The sequence below is a fragment of the Thermobia domestica genome, chromosome 18, assembly GCF_964235325.1.
Source record: "Thermobia domestica chromosome 18, izTheDome1.hap1.1, whole genome shotgun sequence".
NCBI lineage: Eukaryota > Metazoa > Arthropoda > Insecta > Zygentoma > Lepismatidae > Thermobia > Thermobia domestica.
The window spans coordinates 57,606,828-57,627,553 of NC_137471.1; the positions used below are offsets into that span (position 1 = coordinate 57,606,828).

Genomic DNA, 20,726 nt, shown 5'->3' on the forward strand with positions numbered 1-20,726 from the left:
TACAAATAATGCTTAATTAAAATTATTGGCGTTCAAATGTTGATTGGCGTGTTTTCGTTTTTCTGTTACTTATTTGTCTGTGGTGTCATTGCATATACACATCTAGGGATTTCTTTATGAGACCACATATATAGTGTAACACATGTGTGTATGTGTGTGTGTGTGTGTTGAATTAAAAATTGAATCTAATGTTTTGTCTTAGAAATAGTGATGAATCTTGTTTTTAATGTTGATTTATATTTATGTTTCTCAGTTATTGTGAGTTGTGAAGAAACAACAGGAGCGCATTTGTATTATTTTTTTTTGCAAAAGACAGCACACAGTACAGCTTATGTGAATACTTACGTCTTAAACATTCAGCTTCACCATTGCAAAAACTCGGGTGAGAACTGGGTTCAAACCCGGTATTGGAAATCTCATCATAAAATAGTGTGGCTTTCACTCGGAAATCATAAGAGTAGAAGGTATTTCATCATAAGGAAAAATATAGCAAGATACAATAAGTGGTAAGTTTAATTAATTATATATCTGTACGATACTTTTCTTTTAATTGTAGGACTCAGGGATGTGGGTAGAAGCTCTAAAGATTTGTAGAGAATATTTACCAAGTAAACTTCCGGCCTTGCAAGCGGAGTATGACCGTGAAGTTGGCTCCAAAGGTTCTAGAGATGCTGAAGGTTTATTTGCCCAAGCCAGAGAGTGGGAAGAGAATGGAGAGTACAAATGTGCTGTCGATTGCTATCTAAAGGTAAAAGTTACTTAAGTACTCTATGTATTGACCCTTTTAAATTCTGTTATATTTTTTATACGATAGGGTAGTATCTTCATTATTCGATTGAAAAAGTAATAATAAAGCTTTTTAGATCTTTTTTTTTTTTAAGTATGGAGCTATTGTAGGCATTGTAGAACACGTTACTTACGGTTTCACACTTCTCTGCGTCGAGACATAGGGTGTGATGACGTCAGCGGCGTGCCGTCAAGGGAACTAGGGGACTAGGCTAGTCCCCTGGAATTTTCATTAAAGTATTTTGTGATAAATATATACCAAAGAAAACGAAAACATTGTTTGTATTTCTCTATTTTTGTAAAATAACACTATTTCAATTGTTCTGACACAACTATAGTCAACGCCCGTGTACTGGGTGCGACAGCGAAGTGGAGATCGGAAACGCTCGGGTTTTAATCGGCTTTTCTCGGGGAAGGGAACAGGGTCCAGTCAGCTAGTCCTCATATTATGTTGTCTAAGCTCTAAGCACGGGCGTTCTGTCGTAAGCGAATTTAATGTTCGTTTGCTTTTTACGGTTAATAGTTTTAACGTAATTAAATTTACAGTATTAATCTTGACACTTTAACAAATCTAGTGAAGTGTAAACTTTTTAGATTATCAATATATATTTCGCAAATGACTCGAAGAATAAAGTATGGAAGGGGACTCGTCTGAGAAATCGAGTCCCTTGCAGCAAAGCGATGTCGCAAGCAGTGATATTACATCAATTGGTATAGGGGCAATAGGGGTGGGGATCGGCCCTTTCAGTCTTGTATTCTGGACCATTGGATTCCTTAATTTTCAAGAAATGCAACAAATAATAACCAGTGGTAGAACAACTCCAAGCATTTCCATTTAGACAAAAATGAAAGATTATATACATAATATCAAAACGGATTATTTTGCTTCTTCAAGATAGTTAACTGCATGTAAGATAAGAAACAAACTGTATTGCTGGCCTTGTATTCTGTTCCACATAGAAAAGGACGTGTGGAATAATGATGGCTTTTGTGACATGAACAATTTTCACAAACCCAAGTTGCGCCAAGAAAAATGTTATTCACACCTGTCCACAATAACTAAATTGAAAAATTTCGGGAAACCAGAATTGATTTGTAATTGAGCAAGCAATGTAGAAGTTGATTCAAACCGAGAACTAATGAACCGATTGATTTATTCCTCATGTTTTATGGCTAAATAAGAGCTATCATTTAGAAGTCATAACAAACAGGAAGATTCTATCAATTAGGGAAATTATATTGAAGTAATTCAGTTACTTTCTAAGTACGACACTAAATGGACTTGCAGGGGCGCCTGAAGAAAATTTTCTAGGGAGGGACCCATCTCCATGGTTGTTATGTTGCGTCTGGTATTTCTGGTATTTAATATACGTGGTTTGCTATATTACGTATACATTTTCGTGAGCCAGAGGAAGGTCCGGGCCACACCCTGGCCTCTCGTTCGGGCGCCCATGTTGACTTGTCACCTTCACAGCATGGGAGTGTTTAAAGGAACGTCAAACAAAATTCAGAATTATATTATTAAATGTGTTGGTGAGTAATTCTGGATAAAATTAAGTCAGAAATAAACAATACACTTCTTACAGCAATAATGTTGAACAAAACTACGGACATTGCAAAGATCTCTCAACATTCAATCGGTACGTGAAAGACGGCAATTCATGAAAGATTTATTTGTTTTGCAGATGTTACTAGTGATTGCACTGCGACTGCTCTAAGTGAGCATTCTTTCCAAATTATCTCTCATTTTAATTGTAAGCAAAAGCTTGTAGCACTAGGCTATGGATGGAGCTGCCACATTTTCTGGACATTTGAACGGTTTACAATCTTTTGTGAAAAGGTGTTTGAGTGCACTCACCATACACTGCTATCATCACAGACTCAATCTCGTTGTTCCACAGTCTGTTAATCACATCAAGGAATGTAAAATAGTTTTTAGAATAAGTGGCATTCCAAATTTATTTTCATATTCATCGAAACGCTGTAACGCGCTTGCTGAATCAGAAGTAACTAAGCGATTTCCAACGGTTGCCACTATAAGATGGAATTACAATTCCAAAATTGTGAATGCAGTAAATGAAAATCAAATAGAACTCTTACGGTGTTCTGAGAACATCGTAGAAGATTCAGATAATTGCGACACCGAAGCTTTCATGAGTACAAAAAAGAAAAAAAGAAAAAATGTGTGAGTTATCATTGAAGGATTTCGTTTTTGCATTTCTCCGCACGGATATACTATTCAACATTCTTTAAAGTAAAACCTTGGATGTGAAATATTGCATCCAAAAAGTATAAAATATGGTATCTCAACTTAGAAATGCAAGAAACGATTTTGAAGACTTATAGAAAAGTAGAATTCGATGACAACGGGAACCTTCTAATAAAAGACGTAAAGTAGATGACTCAACAGATTCAGAAATTAAATATGTGCGTATCTTCAATGACATTATTGATACTGTGATTTCAAGATCTCAGTGAGCTACAATTTCTTGAGCTGTTAGATTTAAAGAATTTTCTGTGCTTGAAATCTCGATTTCCTGATTGCTTGTTTTTGACGCTTAAATCAATTTACGGGAGTTTTTTTTAAAATTTTGACAATTTGGGGAGTGAATTAATATAGGTTTTTATACTCTTAGGTTTTTCAAATAAAACTGTGACTGAAATTATCCATTTCTTGAAAGAAATAGGCTTGGTAGAAGAAGCGTTTACGGAAACAAATAAATTGTGTTATTTGGTGTCAACAATACTAGTCAGGACCTCCACTCTACAGCACACATTCTCTTCGAACCTAGTCCCCTGTGAGAAAAGTCACGGCACGCCACTGGATGGTCATAACTCTAAAAAAAATTCTGTCAGGCTAATTTGTATTATTTTTTTGGCAGGGTTACTTTTGTACCTAGAAGATTGAAATTTTGCACACACATTCAGTGCACTCCTTAGTATTTTTCAGATTTGTTTCAGATTTCTGCGTTAACACGAGGGAGGGAAGGATCCAGAGGGCAAACAGGTGAAAAAATGGGATATTTTTTTAACAAAAAATCCCTTTTTTCACGATTTATCCCCTCAGATACATGATGGAGATGTGAATGGTACCGTTTGAAAGGTTCTTCTTTTCTGAAGAGAATGAGGAACGAACCATGATCCTAGGATAAATAAGGATGACTCAGGAAATTTTTACCTGAGATCCTGTTTTATACGGGAACCTGGGATATTGTGGGATTATTATTATTTGGCGGGCTTACTTTTGCACCTAGAGGATTGAAATTTTGCACACACATTTGGTACACCCCTTAGTGTTTTTCAGATTTATTTCAGATCTCTGCGTTAACACAGGGGGGTCCAGAGGGGCAAAAGTTTTTAAAAAATACTTTTTTAACAAAAAATCCCTTTTTCGCAATTTTCTCGCCTCAAATGCATGATTGAGACATGTAAATGGTACAAGGATGTTCTATTCTGAAGAGAATGAGGTACGAACCATGACCCTAGGGATGTGTCAGGAAATTTTTATGTTACATCCGGGTCATTTGGGGTCATCTTGAGGCATTGTGGGGATGTTCTTAGCTCATTGGTGAATATTTCCCCCGCCTTTACTATTAAAGATAGAAGCTTGAAATTTTGTACACACATTTAATACGTCCCTTAGTATTTTTCAGTTGATTTTGAGATCTGTGCTTTAACACAGGAGGGGTCCAGAGGGACTCAAAATTAAAAAAAGAACTTTATAAAAAAATCAGATATCTCTCAAAATTTCCTGCCTCAGGGACATGATAGGGAAATGTGAATGGTGTCATTTGAATAAGAAACATGACCTTAGAATAAGTAGGAATGATGCTGTAGCTCTTGACTGAAAGTCCATAATTTACGTAAAATAAATAAATAAATAAATAAACCCAGAATTTAAAAGGGTTAAGGACAGCGAATACAAAATTGAACAATACAACAAATAATAACTGAAGAGCTCGTTGCCTTTTGTTGCGTTAATTTACAAGTATAAATTTAGTCTGACCGTACTATCAAAAGTGACAAAGAATTTTTAAGTTAACATGCTTGTTTATGGAAGTTTTGCATTATCAGTAATATGTTCATAACTATAAGGAGTGTTTGTGTCGTTCTTAGAAGTATGTGTCTCGCCGTTAGGAGAACACAAACCCCACACATACTTCTAACAACGATATAAATACTCCTTATAATAATAAGAGAACACAAACCGTATAACATCAAACTGCTATATAAGAGCTTATTTGTTATATGTACATCACACAAATAAATAAACAAGTTTTTTTTCAACAGAAAAAATACTTCAAATTATTATTGGTAATCAATGACATATATGTCAGCGCCATTCACGAAGGGCTGTGAAGAATATGGGTTGAAAATAAATGTTAGAAAAGCAAAAGGAATGATAATTGGAACGAAGCGGTCTGTGTCAAATATAAAAGAAGCAGAGAAGAAAATAGAACAGATGACTAATTTTCGATATCTGGGTGGTATTATTAGTGATGATGTGAAGTGCGAACTTGAAATAAAAGCAAGGATAAGAATGGCGAAAGAAGCCTTTAGGAGGAAGAAAATACTATTGAACAAAGCGTTTAGAAGAAGACTTATAAAATGCTTCATGTGGAGTATTATCCTGTATGGGTCAGAAACATTGACATTACGCAAAAATGATGAAAAGCGACTAGAAGCTTTTGAACTGTGTGAGTGTGGAGAAGAATAGAGAGAATTAGTTGGGTCAAGCTGTTACCTTATACATGGTATAATGTAACATGGCCCGGAAGTTTTGGACAACCAGTATATATATATATATATGAATTTAATATTTATTGAACTTTTGTAAAATATATAATTAGTCGTTTACTCAATTTTAGGTAGATCGCAAAATTTGCGTTAAGTTCCTTGAAATGATGATTTGAGTATATTTAGAGGGAAATGTATGGTAAAATATATCTACATTGGACAATATTCGTATATTTAGCTAAAATCTAATGTTATTTTAGAAAATAAGGTTATATCTGGTCGTTTTGAATCCTTTCCAGTCAATTTTCATGAATATTTTTGGCTTAGGGGATCCTCAAAAGAAATCAAAATTTTTTATTTCAAAAATCTTCCCTGAAATTCCACATTTGTAAAGTCAGCCATAGTAGGTTCTTGAAGCATCTCTTTGTTTAATCTAAATTATCTGTGATTGGATCTTCCGCAATCACAGTTGTGGTTGAGATTTTCGGCTTTCTTTGATCTTGAGCGATACTCCTATCATCATATAGTTACGTCAGAGTAATCTTCCAATTGGGAATCTTCTTCCTGTTGCCTTTGTTCTTTTGGTTGATGAAGCCGCCATGATCAGATGTGTAGTGCGTCTGGTCTACAGAAAAATCTACAATTTAATTCAGTGTGGTTAGCTGCTAGTGGACCATTTTGGAGTACGAACTCCTGAGGACTGCGGCGCAATTCAAATTAGTTTTGCCTTGCTCATTGTGCAGTGGTTCGAGAGAGCAAGCTGCTGGCGTCGGATTAGCACGTTGTCGCAGATCGTGAGGAAGAAATGGAGTCCAGGTTCCAGTTTTGACTATTTTGAGTTATCCGAAAGCTTGCCAGCCGGCAAGCGGATAATAGGAAGTTGGTAAAGTATGAACTGAACAAATACTTTTCCTTGTATATGGAATTCATCAAGTAAGTAGTAGAAGATAGCCTCAAAATTATTGTTGTTTTGGCCCAGTTTGAACCTACAAAATTTAAACCTTTTTCGGATTAAATATGTTTCATCCTGGTGTTGTGATGTTTGAACTAATGTGCTAACTTCGCGTCGTTTTCCCTAAGTTGCATGATATGTAAACTAAAGAGATGACAGGAACCGCTCGTTCAATGGGAGGGGGGGGGGATATATTCTTTCTTTGAGTTTCAGTGTGGACGATTGTCATAAACAGTCCATGAAGTGTGTGTACTTTCGAGTACATACATTTCACCCCAAAATTATATTTTGAATATGTAATCTCAAAAATTTTCCGTACTGCTAAAGGCTACAATTAAAATCCATTTTTCTGTTTTTTTGGCTCACCTTCACTGTAGATTGAATATGATGAGGCAAATGTTTAAGAAAGGCTTCGGCTCACATTAATGACAAGGGTGCTAGTACGACTATTGATAATGGGAGATGTTCATCAACGGTGAAATATCTGCTTTGTATTTTGAAATTCCCTCAATTAGTAAAACAAAAGCTCAGATTTTAAACATATGCAGTTTTTTTTTTTTTTTAATTTAAAGAATTTGAAGCTGAATGATAAGTGTTCTGTACGTCCTTGGTAACCGGCTGTGCATACTATACTACGAATATGTCTGATAAAGTGAATTTCATATGTGTTAGGTTAAGTTAGTTTAGATAGTTAGGATAGGGACTTAGGTTAAGTGTAATTTTGATTTGAATTTTCTAATGTGTATTTCCTCAGTGTCAAGGAAAATGATTTATATTGTTGTGAAAGGAAAATGTGGATAGGTCTGAGCTTATACAAGAGGTCACCCTACTGGTATAAATCCTCTGTGCCGGCCCCACTTGCACAGCAACGACCGAGAGAAATACAAAAGAAAAGAAATTCAGTATGCACACAGCCATGGATAATAGTACACAGGTGTAGTATAGTGTTGTTGTAATCAGTTTTCCTCATAACAAATGTAATAATATACGTTTTGTTTATAGTCGATAGAAATTGAAAACACCTGAAGGTTACCCACGAGATTTGGAGAGAAAATGTGATTCTAATCAATTTGTATACAAGCTTATCCATTCAGCTATGTTAAGAATTTTCTCAATTTCCAACCTTTGCAATTTTTTTTTTTAAATTTTATTCTGTTATTTTCTTGTCATACAGTAAATTAGTGTAAATAAAATATACGAGCCGAAACACAATCTTTTCTTATCCAGTGCAAAGTTCATCATTTAGAACTATGTAGTAAATTAACTTCAGTGGTATTGTTAGTACGTAGTATGTAGAGTTTTTTTGAAAAGCAGTACGTGAACCGTGTGATAAAATTAAATTGTAGCGTTTGAAAACATACAGAATTGATTTCACTTAGTGTGACCGGGGTTGGAATCACAGACCTGCCAGAAAATTTCACTTCGTTAATAAAATCAACTAAATTCATTTTAGGCATTCAGTTTTACAAAATTCCTTTCCGTTGCGCGATTTAGAATTCAGTTTGAGATTTTTTTTTATCTGGGTTAGTAAATACAAACATTCAGATTTTCGAAGCACTCATTGTCAGTTTCACTCTTGGGTCAGTGTCTTGTTTTGTCAGATTGTGGTTTGCAACCTATCCCGTGATGAGATGCAGACGCTGAACTGCGGATCGGGATACTGGACTGCGAGTGAGAATGGAGGAGGCTTAGAAATCTTCACATTTTGGGTCTATTTGAGTTCTATTTTCCGGAGATGATTGGTTTGGTGGATGGGTCAGTGAGTGTTGACAGCTTACCCGTCTGGGCCCGGTGGGTTCGCGGTCACCAATCAGTGACACATTCACGTAACCATAGTCTTAAGAAAAGTGAACATCATACAAAACACATCAGTATCACTATCATCATTTTATTTATTTTATTTTATTTATTTATTTTCATTTTATTTTATATATTTATTTTGACTTTTTTTTTGTAAAAAAGCGGAAAATGAATGAAAGTGTGTTAGAAATGGTGCGGGAGAAAAGAACAGTTCTAGATATTATTGAAAAAAGAAAAGAAATTGGTTGATACAGTGGTTAAGAAGAAACTGTATCGTGAGGAACGTGTTAGAGGGTACGGTGGCAGGATAGAGGGGAAAGGAGACTATAATTTATAGACGATATCAAAACAGAAAAGTCGTTCGTGAAGACGAAGAAGTTAGTGGGAGACCGTGGAGCATGGAAGCTTCTCAGTTACAGCAAGTGATATGCCCAATAATGGCAGAATACCTGTGATGATAATTTCAATTTTTTTTTTAAAAATTGCGCATAAGAATTTATCCTCAAGCATGTCATTTTGATACGTTCTTTGTCATCTATCGACTGATATACACAGAGTGAAATTTTAAATTTGAGACAACCCTGTAACTTCTAAGCTGATTGATAAAAAAACGCTGAAATTTTGTGCGAAGCAGACATTGATACGAGGAAATCGTTCGACTTACTTCGCAGGACATATACTACACAAATGTTTTGAGTATTGACAGGGCAACTGTAAGTGCACTACATTTCAGTTTTTTGAATTAAATTTATTTTATTTACGATCAAATGAATCTACTTTTTTTTTTTTTTTTCAGATAAATACGTCAAATACGGCCGATCATAATGTTTTGAAGAAAGCATGGCAAAAGGCAGCAGACTTAACTATTAAGTTTCTGGAAGAAGACCAGGCAACGGAGGTGGCCAAAGTCCTGGGTGAGTTTCGAAAGAAATGCAATTATTTTTTTTTTTTTTTTTATTTGACATCTTACTATTATGCCCTTTATACTAAAGGAGATGGAATGATTAATGAAAGGGAATGCTTATGGCAGAGTAGGTAGATTGAGAATATAGAAGGAAACGAGATAACCTTTGAGAAGACCAACAGATACGAAGCAGAGATGACTAAGAATTGAACCATGGCCTCCACCTGAGGTAATTGCTCTACCACTGAGCCATGTCCTCACTGGATGAGTTTGAAATGTTGAAGTAGGTTTATCTTAAGTAATAATATTCAATCTTTCAGGTATATTTTAAATGCATTAAATACGGAATAAAAGTATTAAATAAATGGTATTATGATCATACATATTATTGTCAGTCTAAAGTCATGCAGATATTTTTTTCTTTCGTGTGTTTCCAACTTCTTTTTAAGTGGACCTTATTATTGTGGTTATGCTATGAGTTATCTATGATTAACATAAAACAGGACGTATGCGAGAGGTGTCGTAGTCGTAGCAATAACCAACTTTTTCTTAGAAATCTAGACATGGATAATTCCTACACCGATATTCGTGAACATTCTGTTTATGGTGAAATGAAAGAACAGAGTTTCGGGGGAATGTTTTCAATGCGAGTCTGTTGAAATATTCCAAGTATCACATCATGACTAGGTATTGACAAATATGAAGTGAGTACATGCCTTAGACTTATAGATATTGGACTAATAGAAGTACTGTAGGTGTTATACTTCAGTATAACTCTAATGTTCATGTCGGATCTACGGTTGTATACAGAGTTCTCTTCTTTCTTAAGTTTAGCGTCGCAGTGTCACAACTTAAAGAATCCAAGTCGTTTTGTTCTTCGACTAGTACTGAAGTCATGTACTTACTGTACTTGTGGTGGTGAGATAGTAGGTATGTATGCCTACTAGAGACCTGCACGGGCCGAATTTTTCGGCCCGGGCCCGAATTTTTTTTGAGATTTTCGGCCCGAGCCCGGCCCGGCCCGATAAGTTTTTAAAAATGCTTGGCCCAAGCCCGGCCCGGGTCCGATAAATTTTCATTTTGTAACATTTTTCACGGGCACACTTCTTCAACGTTTGCCTTTATTCTAATTATCGTTTAACGAAAGTCAATAATTATTAAAGAATTGTAATTAATCGGCCCCAGCCCGGCCCGACCTGAAGAGAAATCAGTGTCGGCCTGCCCAAGCCCGGCCCGGCCCAAAGAAATAACAGAGTCGGCCCGCCCAAGCCCGGCCCGTGCAGGTCTCTAATGCCTACAAGAATATACTTCTATCATCATGTCTGTCAATGTATGAACTTTTTGATGACTTATGTAAGGTAGTTGACTTCGGTACGTGGACACAAATTCAAAGATTGAATTACAAAGCATTTTTTTTTTAAATTACAGATAAAGATTTCTTTAGGTAATCATCTTTGAGTTTCTATATATCCAAAGTTTCCTTTCCGTGTCCTTTGCAAATCATATTGAAGACTAATGAACTAAAAGTATAAATGAGTTTAACGTAGTCCGTGACATCATCATCATTATTATTATTATTATTATTATTATTATTATTATTATTATTATTATTATTATTATTATTATTATTATTATTACTACTACTACTACTACTACTACTACTACTACTACTACTACTACTACTACTACTACTAATAATAATAATAATAATAATAATAATAATAATAATAATAATAATAAACTGTTGTAGGAATAAGGAAATTATCTGAAATCGTAATTTTTCCTATTTCTTTGATACGGTATAATGTTGCATAAATGTAATGTTTTCAATTCCAGGACCCAGGTTGCTCGACATTCAAGATTATATTCCGGCGGCGCAGTTGTATTTGAGTGTAAACATGATTAAAGAAGCCATCGATGCATTTATAGAGGCAGAAGAATGGGCCAAAGCGAAAAAAGTGGCTAGAGAATTAGAACCCAGGTAAAGTTAGTAAGGCGTTAAAAAGAATAATGTAGAACAATTTTACATAAGTTAGCAAAAATACTTATAATACACTCTTAAAGTGTAAATATATTGGGAAGCATAGGGTACAGTAGACGCTCTTTAATCCGGAATTCTGCTGTTCGGCACATTCTGTAATTCGGTACCAATGGAGCCGCTCGTGTTTTTTTCCGGTGTTTGTTGACCTTGAGTCCAGGTCGCGCTACTGCGCAGCCCACGCTTTTAGTTCGTTCAGTATTTATCGTGACTGTCAATTTTCATTTCACTGTATAGTGTTTTCTAGCGGCTTACATACTACGTTTGCACAATATTACAACTATGTACATATAATGTAGAGTACTGTAAAATGTTATCGAAGCCTAACATGAATTCTTCAAGCGTTAATAAAACGAGTATGCGTAAGCATGTGACTCTCATTATACAACAACTATACACTATATAGAATTAGATGTAATTAATCGTTTCGGAAAAGGTAAAAACAGGAACTTCATTAATAGTGGGGTGCGCTATGTCTGAAATTACACATCCGTGTGGATTTCTTGTTAAAATTGAACTAACACTTGATTTTTGTCCTTTCGGTGATGCTTTAAATTTCTGACACAGTTGCCATTTTTTTTCGTTCATCCAAATCCAATATGGGGGCTATCAAAGATGGCCGCCTTCGTAAATGCACAGCGCTTTCTTTAAAAGCCTATATCTCCCAAACTAATTGACCAATCTTCATGTAACAAACATCAAAGCACGTAGAAAATAATACATTTTTAAAAATTGACAAGAATTATTACTATCAATGCAAATAATAACGTGAAAAATAATTTTATTTCAAATTTTGCACATTTTATGATGTGTTTTCTTTATATTTTTTTTAAAAATAACAAGTAAACGGCAAGTAATTGAGAACAACGTTGTTTACCTTTTAAAAGAGTAATAAATTGTCTTTAAATTGTCATGTATATCATTCATTTTGGTTAAGAAACAACGAAATTATAACAAATTAATATTTCCTTTTTTTGCTTGATTTTCCTACATGAGTAGAGGGAGACCGAGACCTATAGGAAAACCAACCATGAATCCGTGATCTACTCTCCAAGAGAAGTAGTTTGATATATTGCATGCTATACCCTGACAAACACCCCTATTAGCGCACCTCAAGTATATCACCATTTATGCAAAACTTCAGAAATAGCCATAAAATTCTAATGGAAAGCTCTAGGAGGCTCTAGAGGCTTCCATGGCATTTTATTAAAACGTTCTAAAACTTTCTATACTTTTTCTAACATTATAGAACTTTCTAAAACTTTTCCGAACATTCTAGAACTTACCCGAAAATTCAAGAACATTTTAGAACTTCCTTGAAAATTATAGAATGTTCTAGAACTTTCTCGAACATTCTAGAACTTTCCATTAGAATTCAATGGGGTTTTAGAACGTTCCATTAGAATTCGATGGAAGTTTCTGGAACTTTCTAGTACTCGGACAAAGTATATAAGTGCGGTGGAAAGTGGAACTACTCACAGTTAACAGGGGAAACTGTGCGCTTACTTGCCGAATTTCAATTGCAACGTAAGTATTGTATCTTATCACTTGCTGTACGTTACCTTTAGTCCTCTTGTCATTTACTTTTCGTTTCTAATGTGTTTCCCCAATTCTTTCTTGTATTTTCAGAAATGAAACTGTGTAATTAACTTACAAGATGGAGTCACCAAATCCGAACGAACTTGATTATAATCTCTGTATAGGATCATAAAAGAGGAGACGTAACTCGAAATCCGTCTCTTGAATCACTAGAAAAGCTAATAACAATTGCAGTGGGTAGAAGCAAATTTGCTGATCTTCAGTATTCAGCGGTCGCATCTCTTCTTAAACCGTTATCTCCTGAGCATCTGCAGGAAAAGGCAGCATTCTTCCACAAAGTCTGTTACTCTAGTTTAGTTCACAAAGGACACTATGATAAATCGAAGGCTTTAAAACATGGATCCCTAGTGTCTACGGTTGCGAAAAGAGGACGTCCATCGAAATTAACAGTGAATATTGCAAGTTCGAAGACAACAGTGGATGCTCCAAGTTCAACAAGGTCTATCTTTCCATTTTACAAAATAAATGCATATTTTGTCGAGAGGCTGAGGGTGAACTTAATTTAGTACAGACGTTGTCCATGGGGCAAAAAAATTAAGAACGTCGTTGAAAATAGTTGTGATGAATTGAAGTGCCGCCTTCTCGCCTTGTTGAACGAACCCGGGGACGCAATTGCGTATGACATGAAATACCACTTAAAATGCTTGGTGTATGCTGAAAGAAGAAAATCTTTATCAGAACCACATGAAACTGGATTGTTAACATCTTCGGCAGACGTTTTGGCTGACATCGAATTACTAAATATCTTGCAATGCACATTTTATCGGGATAAAGATGCTGTAATAAGTATGCGGGATGTCAATACAACTTATCTTAATCTTCTTTCTGAGAAAAGTGGAAAAATAGTTGATGGTAACTATAAGCATCATCTGAAATCACAAATACAGAGGAAGTTACCAAATGTGAACTTGGTCCATCCACCACAAATGAACGCTCCTGAGAATCTCTGCGCTTCCAAGACGATTGAAAAGGCCGTTCATAGCATCGAAAACATTTCTCATGCTGACGCAACTGCAGTACTCAAAGCATCACAAATAATTCGTGACGAAGCCTTGATGGATCTTTTGATGGGTATAGCTCTCCGCCAATCCTCTTAACAGTTCATACGTTGACTGATACAAGGCTGTAAGCCAGAGATTCAGACAACACGGCGGGCTGAAGAAGTTAATAAAGCCGTGAACAACTTATGCCAATTGGTTGTCGCTAGTTGTAGATCTGATCGTCAAATTAACTGTCATTCAAAACATGACCATAGTAATTTCCGACAACAAGCTGATACACCATTAACCATTGGGCTTCCGCTACTCATTCATCATAAAACAAGAAGCAAACAGCTCATAAATGCATTAGAGAACTATAGAATTGGAGTTAATTATAAGAAAATAGAGGACATTGAAGTTAGATTTGCCCATGCAATGCAGACAGAAGTGAGACAGTATGATAATGTTCATATACCTCCATTCACAGTTAAAAAGAAGCCAGTGTGGTTTGCTGTTGATAACATCGACTTTAATGAAGATACAGGAAAAGACACTTTACACGTAACTTGCACCGTAATGCATCAAAAGCAGTATTTCAATGAAGTAACAATGGTTCAGAAGTTGCGCTTCAATCCTGAAGAAAAGATCAGTCACGAAAACCTTGCTCCAAGTGTGTGCATTCGTCAGTCTTCAGCTCTAGTTCCTCAGCCACAGACTCACAAAGATTATTGTATTTCTAAACCAAGTGACGAACTACAGCTGTGCAATGACAAGGACATTGTGTGGATTATGTCATCATGTACATGCATAGCAAATTCAAGCACATGTGATTCACAAGAAGAAAATGAACATTGTGGGCCAAAACCTGTTGCGAAGTTCATGATTCCTTGGACATCGTATAACGCTTTTCTGTCCGAACCAGTTAACAAGACCAACGTTTCCGTTATTGCACCCACACAATATTCAGGACTATTTAACGCCCTGATGAATGCACGCATCTGTGATTTAGTTATGGGCTTCAATTCACCATGTGTTGTAACCCTTGATTTGCCTTTGTACGAGAAAGCACAAGAACTCATGGTCAGCGAGGATATGAGAGGAAAATTCGACCTGTGTTTGGGTGAACTCCACGCTGTCTTGGCATGCTTGCGTTCTCTAAAATCTATATTGAAGGTAGTGGGCTTGATGACTGTTGGGTTGCTGCTGGAATTTATAGCCCCACCACCGTCCGTCAAATTATTCAGGGAAAATATTTATACAGAGGAATAGAAGCACACACGTCTATGGTACTCGCACTCTATTCCCTATATCTGGATTGCATATGGCAGAAGTATCCAGAGAAGACAGAAATATATCCAACCTTGGACAAGCTTCTTACTGCGTATCTTCTGGTCCAACATGCGCACAGGAAATTAGAGAAGAACATAACAATGTTATGTGCACTATTCAGGAGGAAAAAGTTGGAACCATTCTGGAAGAGGAAGATGGACAGTTGAGTGATATAGCTAAGTTTGTAAGGAACAATATGAAGCAATTTGAAGGTATGCTGCGCTACATTCCGGCCACAAGGGAGGTCAACTGGTCCCTTCATCTTTGTGCTCAAGAAGACCTCATAAAATATTTCTTTGCAAATGATCAACTAAGTTACGCCAGAATGACCACTCTATATTGTGCAGAAATGCGAGATCTGCAGAAAAGCAAGCCTGAAGTATTTGAAAACCTAAAAGAAGGAAACTTTTGCCTCAACAAGTCCGGTCATCCTTTCACATTGATTGGCTCAGATCACGGGATAGAACATCAGATTCGATCACTGAAGGTAATAGAAGGCATCACTGGATTGACACAAAACGAGTCAGCTCTAGATCGTTATCTTTGGTCAGCACCTGTTGTAACTCAAGTCCTCCAAGAATTTGAAATGTTATATGGTTCAAAGGAATACGTGCAGTCACATAACCATCATCGTCTCGTTGGAACTTCCAAAACTTGAGTGCTGCAAAATGCAGACGAGTTGAGAAAGATTTTAATTCTTTATAGTAATCCTTTTGCTGGAGCAGGAGAGCTTGTAAACATCACAACCAAAGCAGTTGTTCCCAAGAAAATAAAAACAGATATTCTTCTCCGTGATGATAGGGGAACAGAGCAAGCAAACCAGTTCGTGAAATCTCGACTTCACGGTTCCGCGCAGACAGTGTTTGATAAAATGAGGAAGCTTAATTTGGGGTCCTTCAAACATCTGGTGAAGAAGCTAACAAAAACTGTAGCCGGTAAAATCGTCAAATTGAAGGAAGAGAGAAGTTTGTTAGTGCGTTTTGTAATCATCTGTCGTATACGCAATGACTTAGACATAAAAAAGTGATTGGAGAGTTTGAGGTATCTACGATCCCTCTAGCACTCTTTGCTGCAGATGGTTCGCTCCTATTGGGCCCAGATAAAGCCACTATTATTCGCACTTTGGAACGAATGCTAGATTCACGCAACAGTACCGAGCCAGAAATTGATGAAAACTCGAACAGGAGTGTTCAAAGTAAAAACATCATGATAATTGATGGAATGTCAATTGTACAAAGCATGAAGAAGACCCCGACGGTGAAAACCTGCGGTGATTTTGCAACCGAATTTATGAAGGAAAAAAAAAAGTGGTTCTCACGATTATCAGACGAAATTCGCATTATATTCGATAAGTACCTCGAAAATTCCTTGAAAGAATAAATGCGAGCTAAGAGAAGTGGAGGTACATCAGTCGAGTTCCGTGCGGATGCTTCCACAAACATCAATAATGTATATATGAGCTATTTTCTTTTACATTCCAGCAGAAAACGACATTTAACAGCATTCTTGGTGAAAGAGACCATGGATTACTTCCGAAATATGTCTTCACAAAAGCAGGTCATCGTTGCGTGGGAGGATTGCGCAGAAACAGCATCAGGTTTGCTGGAAGACGAGTTGAAAAAGCACAGTCATGAAGAAGCGGATACACTCATTATTCTCCATTCAATCCATGCTCGAAGAAAATACCCTGACGCTCACTTGACAATATATTCACCAGATACAGACGTAGTACTGCTTCTGTTACATTACTTTGAAGACATTGGCCCTCAAGTCACATTTGTCAGTGATCTCCAGGGAAGATACGTAATTCACCTTTGGGATCCCTATTCAGCTCTCGGAACTGATTTGTGTAGAGGACTATCAGGTTTCTGTGCATTCACTGGCACAGATGTTTCTGGCAAATTTGCTGAAAAAAAAATAATAATAAATAATAATAAAATCTATCAAAACAGCGACAAAAAATATTAGAATCCTTTGCCTCTTTAGGATAGACTGTGGACCTACCAGCCGAGGAAACATGCAGTAATTTAGAGCGATTTGTTTGTGGTATGTACTCAACAGATACTGACTTAAGTAGCGACCTCTCAGAGTTGCGATGGCAACTCTTCTCACGCAAAAATGCCGAAGGGGAACGACTTCCACCAACATGCGCAAGTTTAAAACCTCACATTTGGAGAGCCCATTACGTGTGCCTTGCGTGGAGAAACAGTCACCTTCCCCATCCCGAAGTTCCACCTCCAACAAATTACGGATGAACAAAAGAACAACATCGTTTCCAGCCTATTCTGTGTTTGCAGCTACCGGCGCCGGACGCAATTTTGTTGAATGTTGCTTATTCCTGATGATACATGTTACCATATTCCGCATAACGGCCGCTGTATAACGCTGTCCAAAATACTTTCTATTTCAGCGTTATCTTAGCAAAATATAATTATAACATACAATTTAAATATGTATTTTTGCGTTCACAAAGTTTAATATTTTTTCAAATGTTTGTGTTTTCTGAGCAAACTATTTTCACCGTCCATTAAATGTTCTTCTTAAGTTTTCTTAAAGATATTGAATTATGATTATGAAGTCTGTTAAAGCAAATAACATTGTGTTTTACAATATTTAACATGATTGAATTAAAACAAAAAAGAAAACATGAGCAGGACGTAGGAATAGAGTATAATTTATTTACATGTGCTTGCACGCTCTGAATTCGGTTGTCAGAGGTAAAAGCAATAACTAGGGTACCAATTTTCGCTCATCAGAAATATTAACCACGGATCAATATAATAGGTGCTTACCGGGTGCAAGCGAGAACAATGTTTTTGCTATGGCAGCCATTTTGATGGCCGCTATATTGGATTCGGCCAACCTGTCAGACTGGGACCACTTCAATTCCTCTTTCATCGTATCATAATATCAACACATCTAACTGGAAAGATTTCAGCAAAGTGACTCTTTGGTTATTTTATTACTCTTAGCCCCCTCTATTTATGTGTGAAAATCAAGCAAAAAAGGATATATTAATTAGTTATAATTTCGTTGTTTCTTAACCAAACTGAATGATATACATGACAATTTATTACTCTTTTAAAAAATACACAACGTTGTTCTCAATTATTTGCCGTTTACTTGTTATTTAAAAAAAATAAAAAGAAAAAACATAAAATGTGCAAAATTTAAAATAAAATAATTTCTCACGTTATTAATTGCATTGATAAGTAATAATTCTTGTCAATTTTTAGAAATTTATTATTTTCTACGTCGTTTGGTGTTTGTTGCATGAAGATTGGTCAATTAGTTTGGGAGATATAGGCTTTTAAAGACAGCGCTGTGCATTCGCGAAGGCGGCCATCTTTAATAGCCACCATATTGGATTTGGATGAACGAAAAAATGGCAACCATGTCAGAATTTCAAAGCATCACCGAAAGAATAAAAATCAAGTGTTAGTTCAATTTTAACAAGAAATGTACACGGGATTACACAATACCCCCACTATAAGCAACCGATTTTTGGAGGCAGATTTATGTTCTCGCATAATTACCTCTCATACCTGCTATCCTATGAGGGGTAATTGTGCAAGAAGGATGCAATCGCAGAGAATCTCTTTGTTGATGACGGGAGTGATTTCAGTGGCGTAGCGAACAGAGGGTGGTGATAATTAGTGATGAGCGTCATATCCGTCTTGGACACAGTGACAGCCATGTGTTGTTGTCTATAGACGTGCAGTGCACAGGAAAAATCACACTCACTATATAAGATTCACATCTGGCATTCTAGTATTGGGGTGAAGAAGCTACATATTCCACTCGCCTCTGGTATTCATTCAGGAGAGTATAAAAAGGTGTGTTACACATTCATAACGTCATGTATCGTTAGTCCCGTCATCCGATCTTATCTGAACATTTTGCGAGATCCCGTCTGGTAGGATAATGTGCGTCCTTATACCGCCAAGGCAATTCAGCGTGACCGAGTCGTTGTGCATGTTGGCATGCTGAGTCTCTGGACCTAACTCTTATCAGGCACGTATGGGACGGTGCTTCTGGTATTCATTCAGGGCAGTATAAGCTAGTGCGTTGTACATTTGTAACGTCATTAGTCCTGTTATCTGACTTTATCTGAATATTTTGCGGAATCCCATCTTACAGAGAATAATGCGCGTTCCAATATCCCCGGGCAATCCAGTTGCTTTAATCGTTGTAAACCTTGGCCTCCTGAGTCTCCGGACCTAACTTGTATCTAGCACTTGTACCACGGTGCCTGACTTCCAATAGAACCACGAAAAAATACAGAGCAACCGTGGGATGCTTTGCCCCAGACAGACATTTAGCACCTGTACTACCCGCTACCTGCCTGAACAACGCTTGTGGGACTTGAGAGTATGAATGGAGACTGCAATAGAGACAACTTCCTCTATTGCAGTTTAGAGAAAAGAAAGTCGTCTTTGATGGTGATCGTAGCAGCATTAGAGTTATGGTTTTAGTTTTAACATTCCCATAAAATGCGCCACGTTGTTGGTTGAGATTGTCGATCTCTGTGTTGCCTTTTACGTTTGATCTTGTGGGATTAATCACAAACATATGTCTGATCTGCTCCACTTATTGTATTACAGACGGTGTATTTCCATTTAAACTAACACCTTGTTTTTGAAATTGTTCATATCGTTATTAAATATCAGATGATCGTTGCTTTCCGAATTAAGTGCAGGATTGCCATTGGACAATTGTAACTGACCAACATTCATTAAGCTGTAAGCATAAAATTGCCTTCTCACTGCCATTTGGCGCCATCGTGGCACACTTCACTTCAAGCGGAAAAATGCCTAACTGCTTCACACTACACATCAGAAAAAGAAAATTATGAAAATTTCGTGATACACCAATGCGACTACATACTTCTATCTAAATCAGCGTTTCCCAGCCGGTGTGCCGCGGCACACTGGTGTGCCGTGAATGGGCCGCTGGTGTGCCGCGAGGAATCGAAACAAAATTATTAATTTTATAGCAATCACATTGCAAAACGTAGGGGAAAATGTATATTTGTATTTCACATTACTCTGAACCTCTACTATGTATCTACAATTTTAAGTTTCATACCGGGTTACTGTTCTGTACATTTCTAATGTTGAAAAAAGTATTTGTTATCATTGTTATGACCTTTATTGCTTCTTTATTGTTGCAAACTATTTCATAACTTGAAAATTTAAAATATAATTCAATCCTTTCGACAAATTACCTACATTTGTGTTTTAAAAGTAAAAGAGATTTGTTTGTTCGTTCGTTATTTAGTGATCTTCCTTCTTAGTAAAAGGTTGGAGACATTTTTTAAAAAAAGAAAGCGTATTTTTAAAAGCCTGAGTCCAATATTTCATTGCAATTATTTTCTATTTTTAAATTAGAATGAAAAATAAGCATAATGATTTACCACGGGGAAAAAACAGTGACAGAGCTTTTTTCTCTGTGAGAAGGAGATCAATAATCACAGAAAAAATACCACTGTGTTTTATATTTATAAATAACAATACTATAAGTGTGCCACGAGAATCCAAGTAACACCCGTAGTGTGCCACAAGTTAAAAAAGGTTGGGATACGCTGATCTAAATGCATGA

The 20,726-nt window shown here is 36.5% G+C and overlaps 1 protein-coding gene across 3 annotated transcripts in view; it reads left to right on the forward strand.

Annotated features, from left to right (window-relative positions):
- Oseg2 (intraflagellar transport protein Oseg2) overlaps nt 1–20,726 on the forward strand; it is a 151,355-nt gene that overhangs the window by 101,539 nt on the left and 29,090 nt on the right. For all 3 annotated transcript variants that reach the window (XM_081746560.1, XM_081746559.1, XM_081746562.1), the window contains 3 exons: nt 557–748; nt 9,072–9,189; nt 11,016–11,160. In XM_081746560.1, coding sequence (XP_081602686.1) covers nt 557–748; nt 9,072–9,189; nt 11,016–11,160 — 455 coding nt within the window. The remainder of the gene's footprint in view (nt 1–556; nt 749–9,071; nt 9,190–11,015; nt 11,161–20,726) is intronic.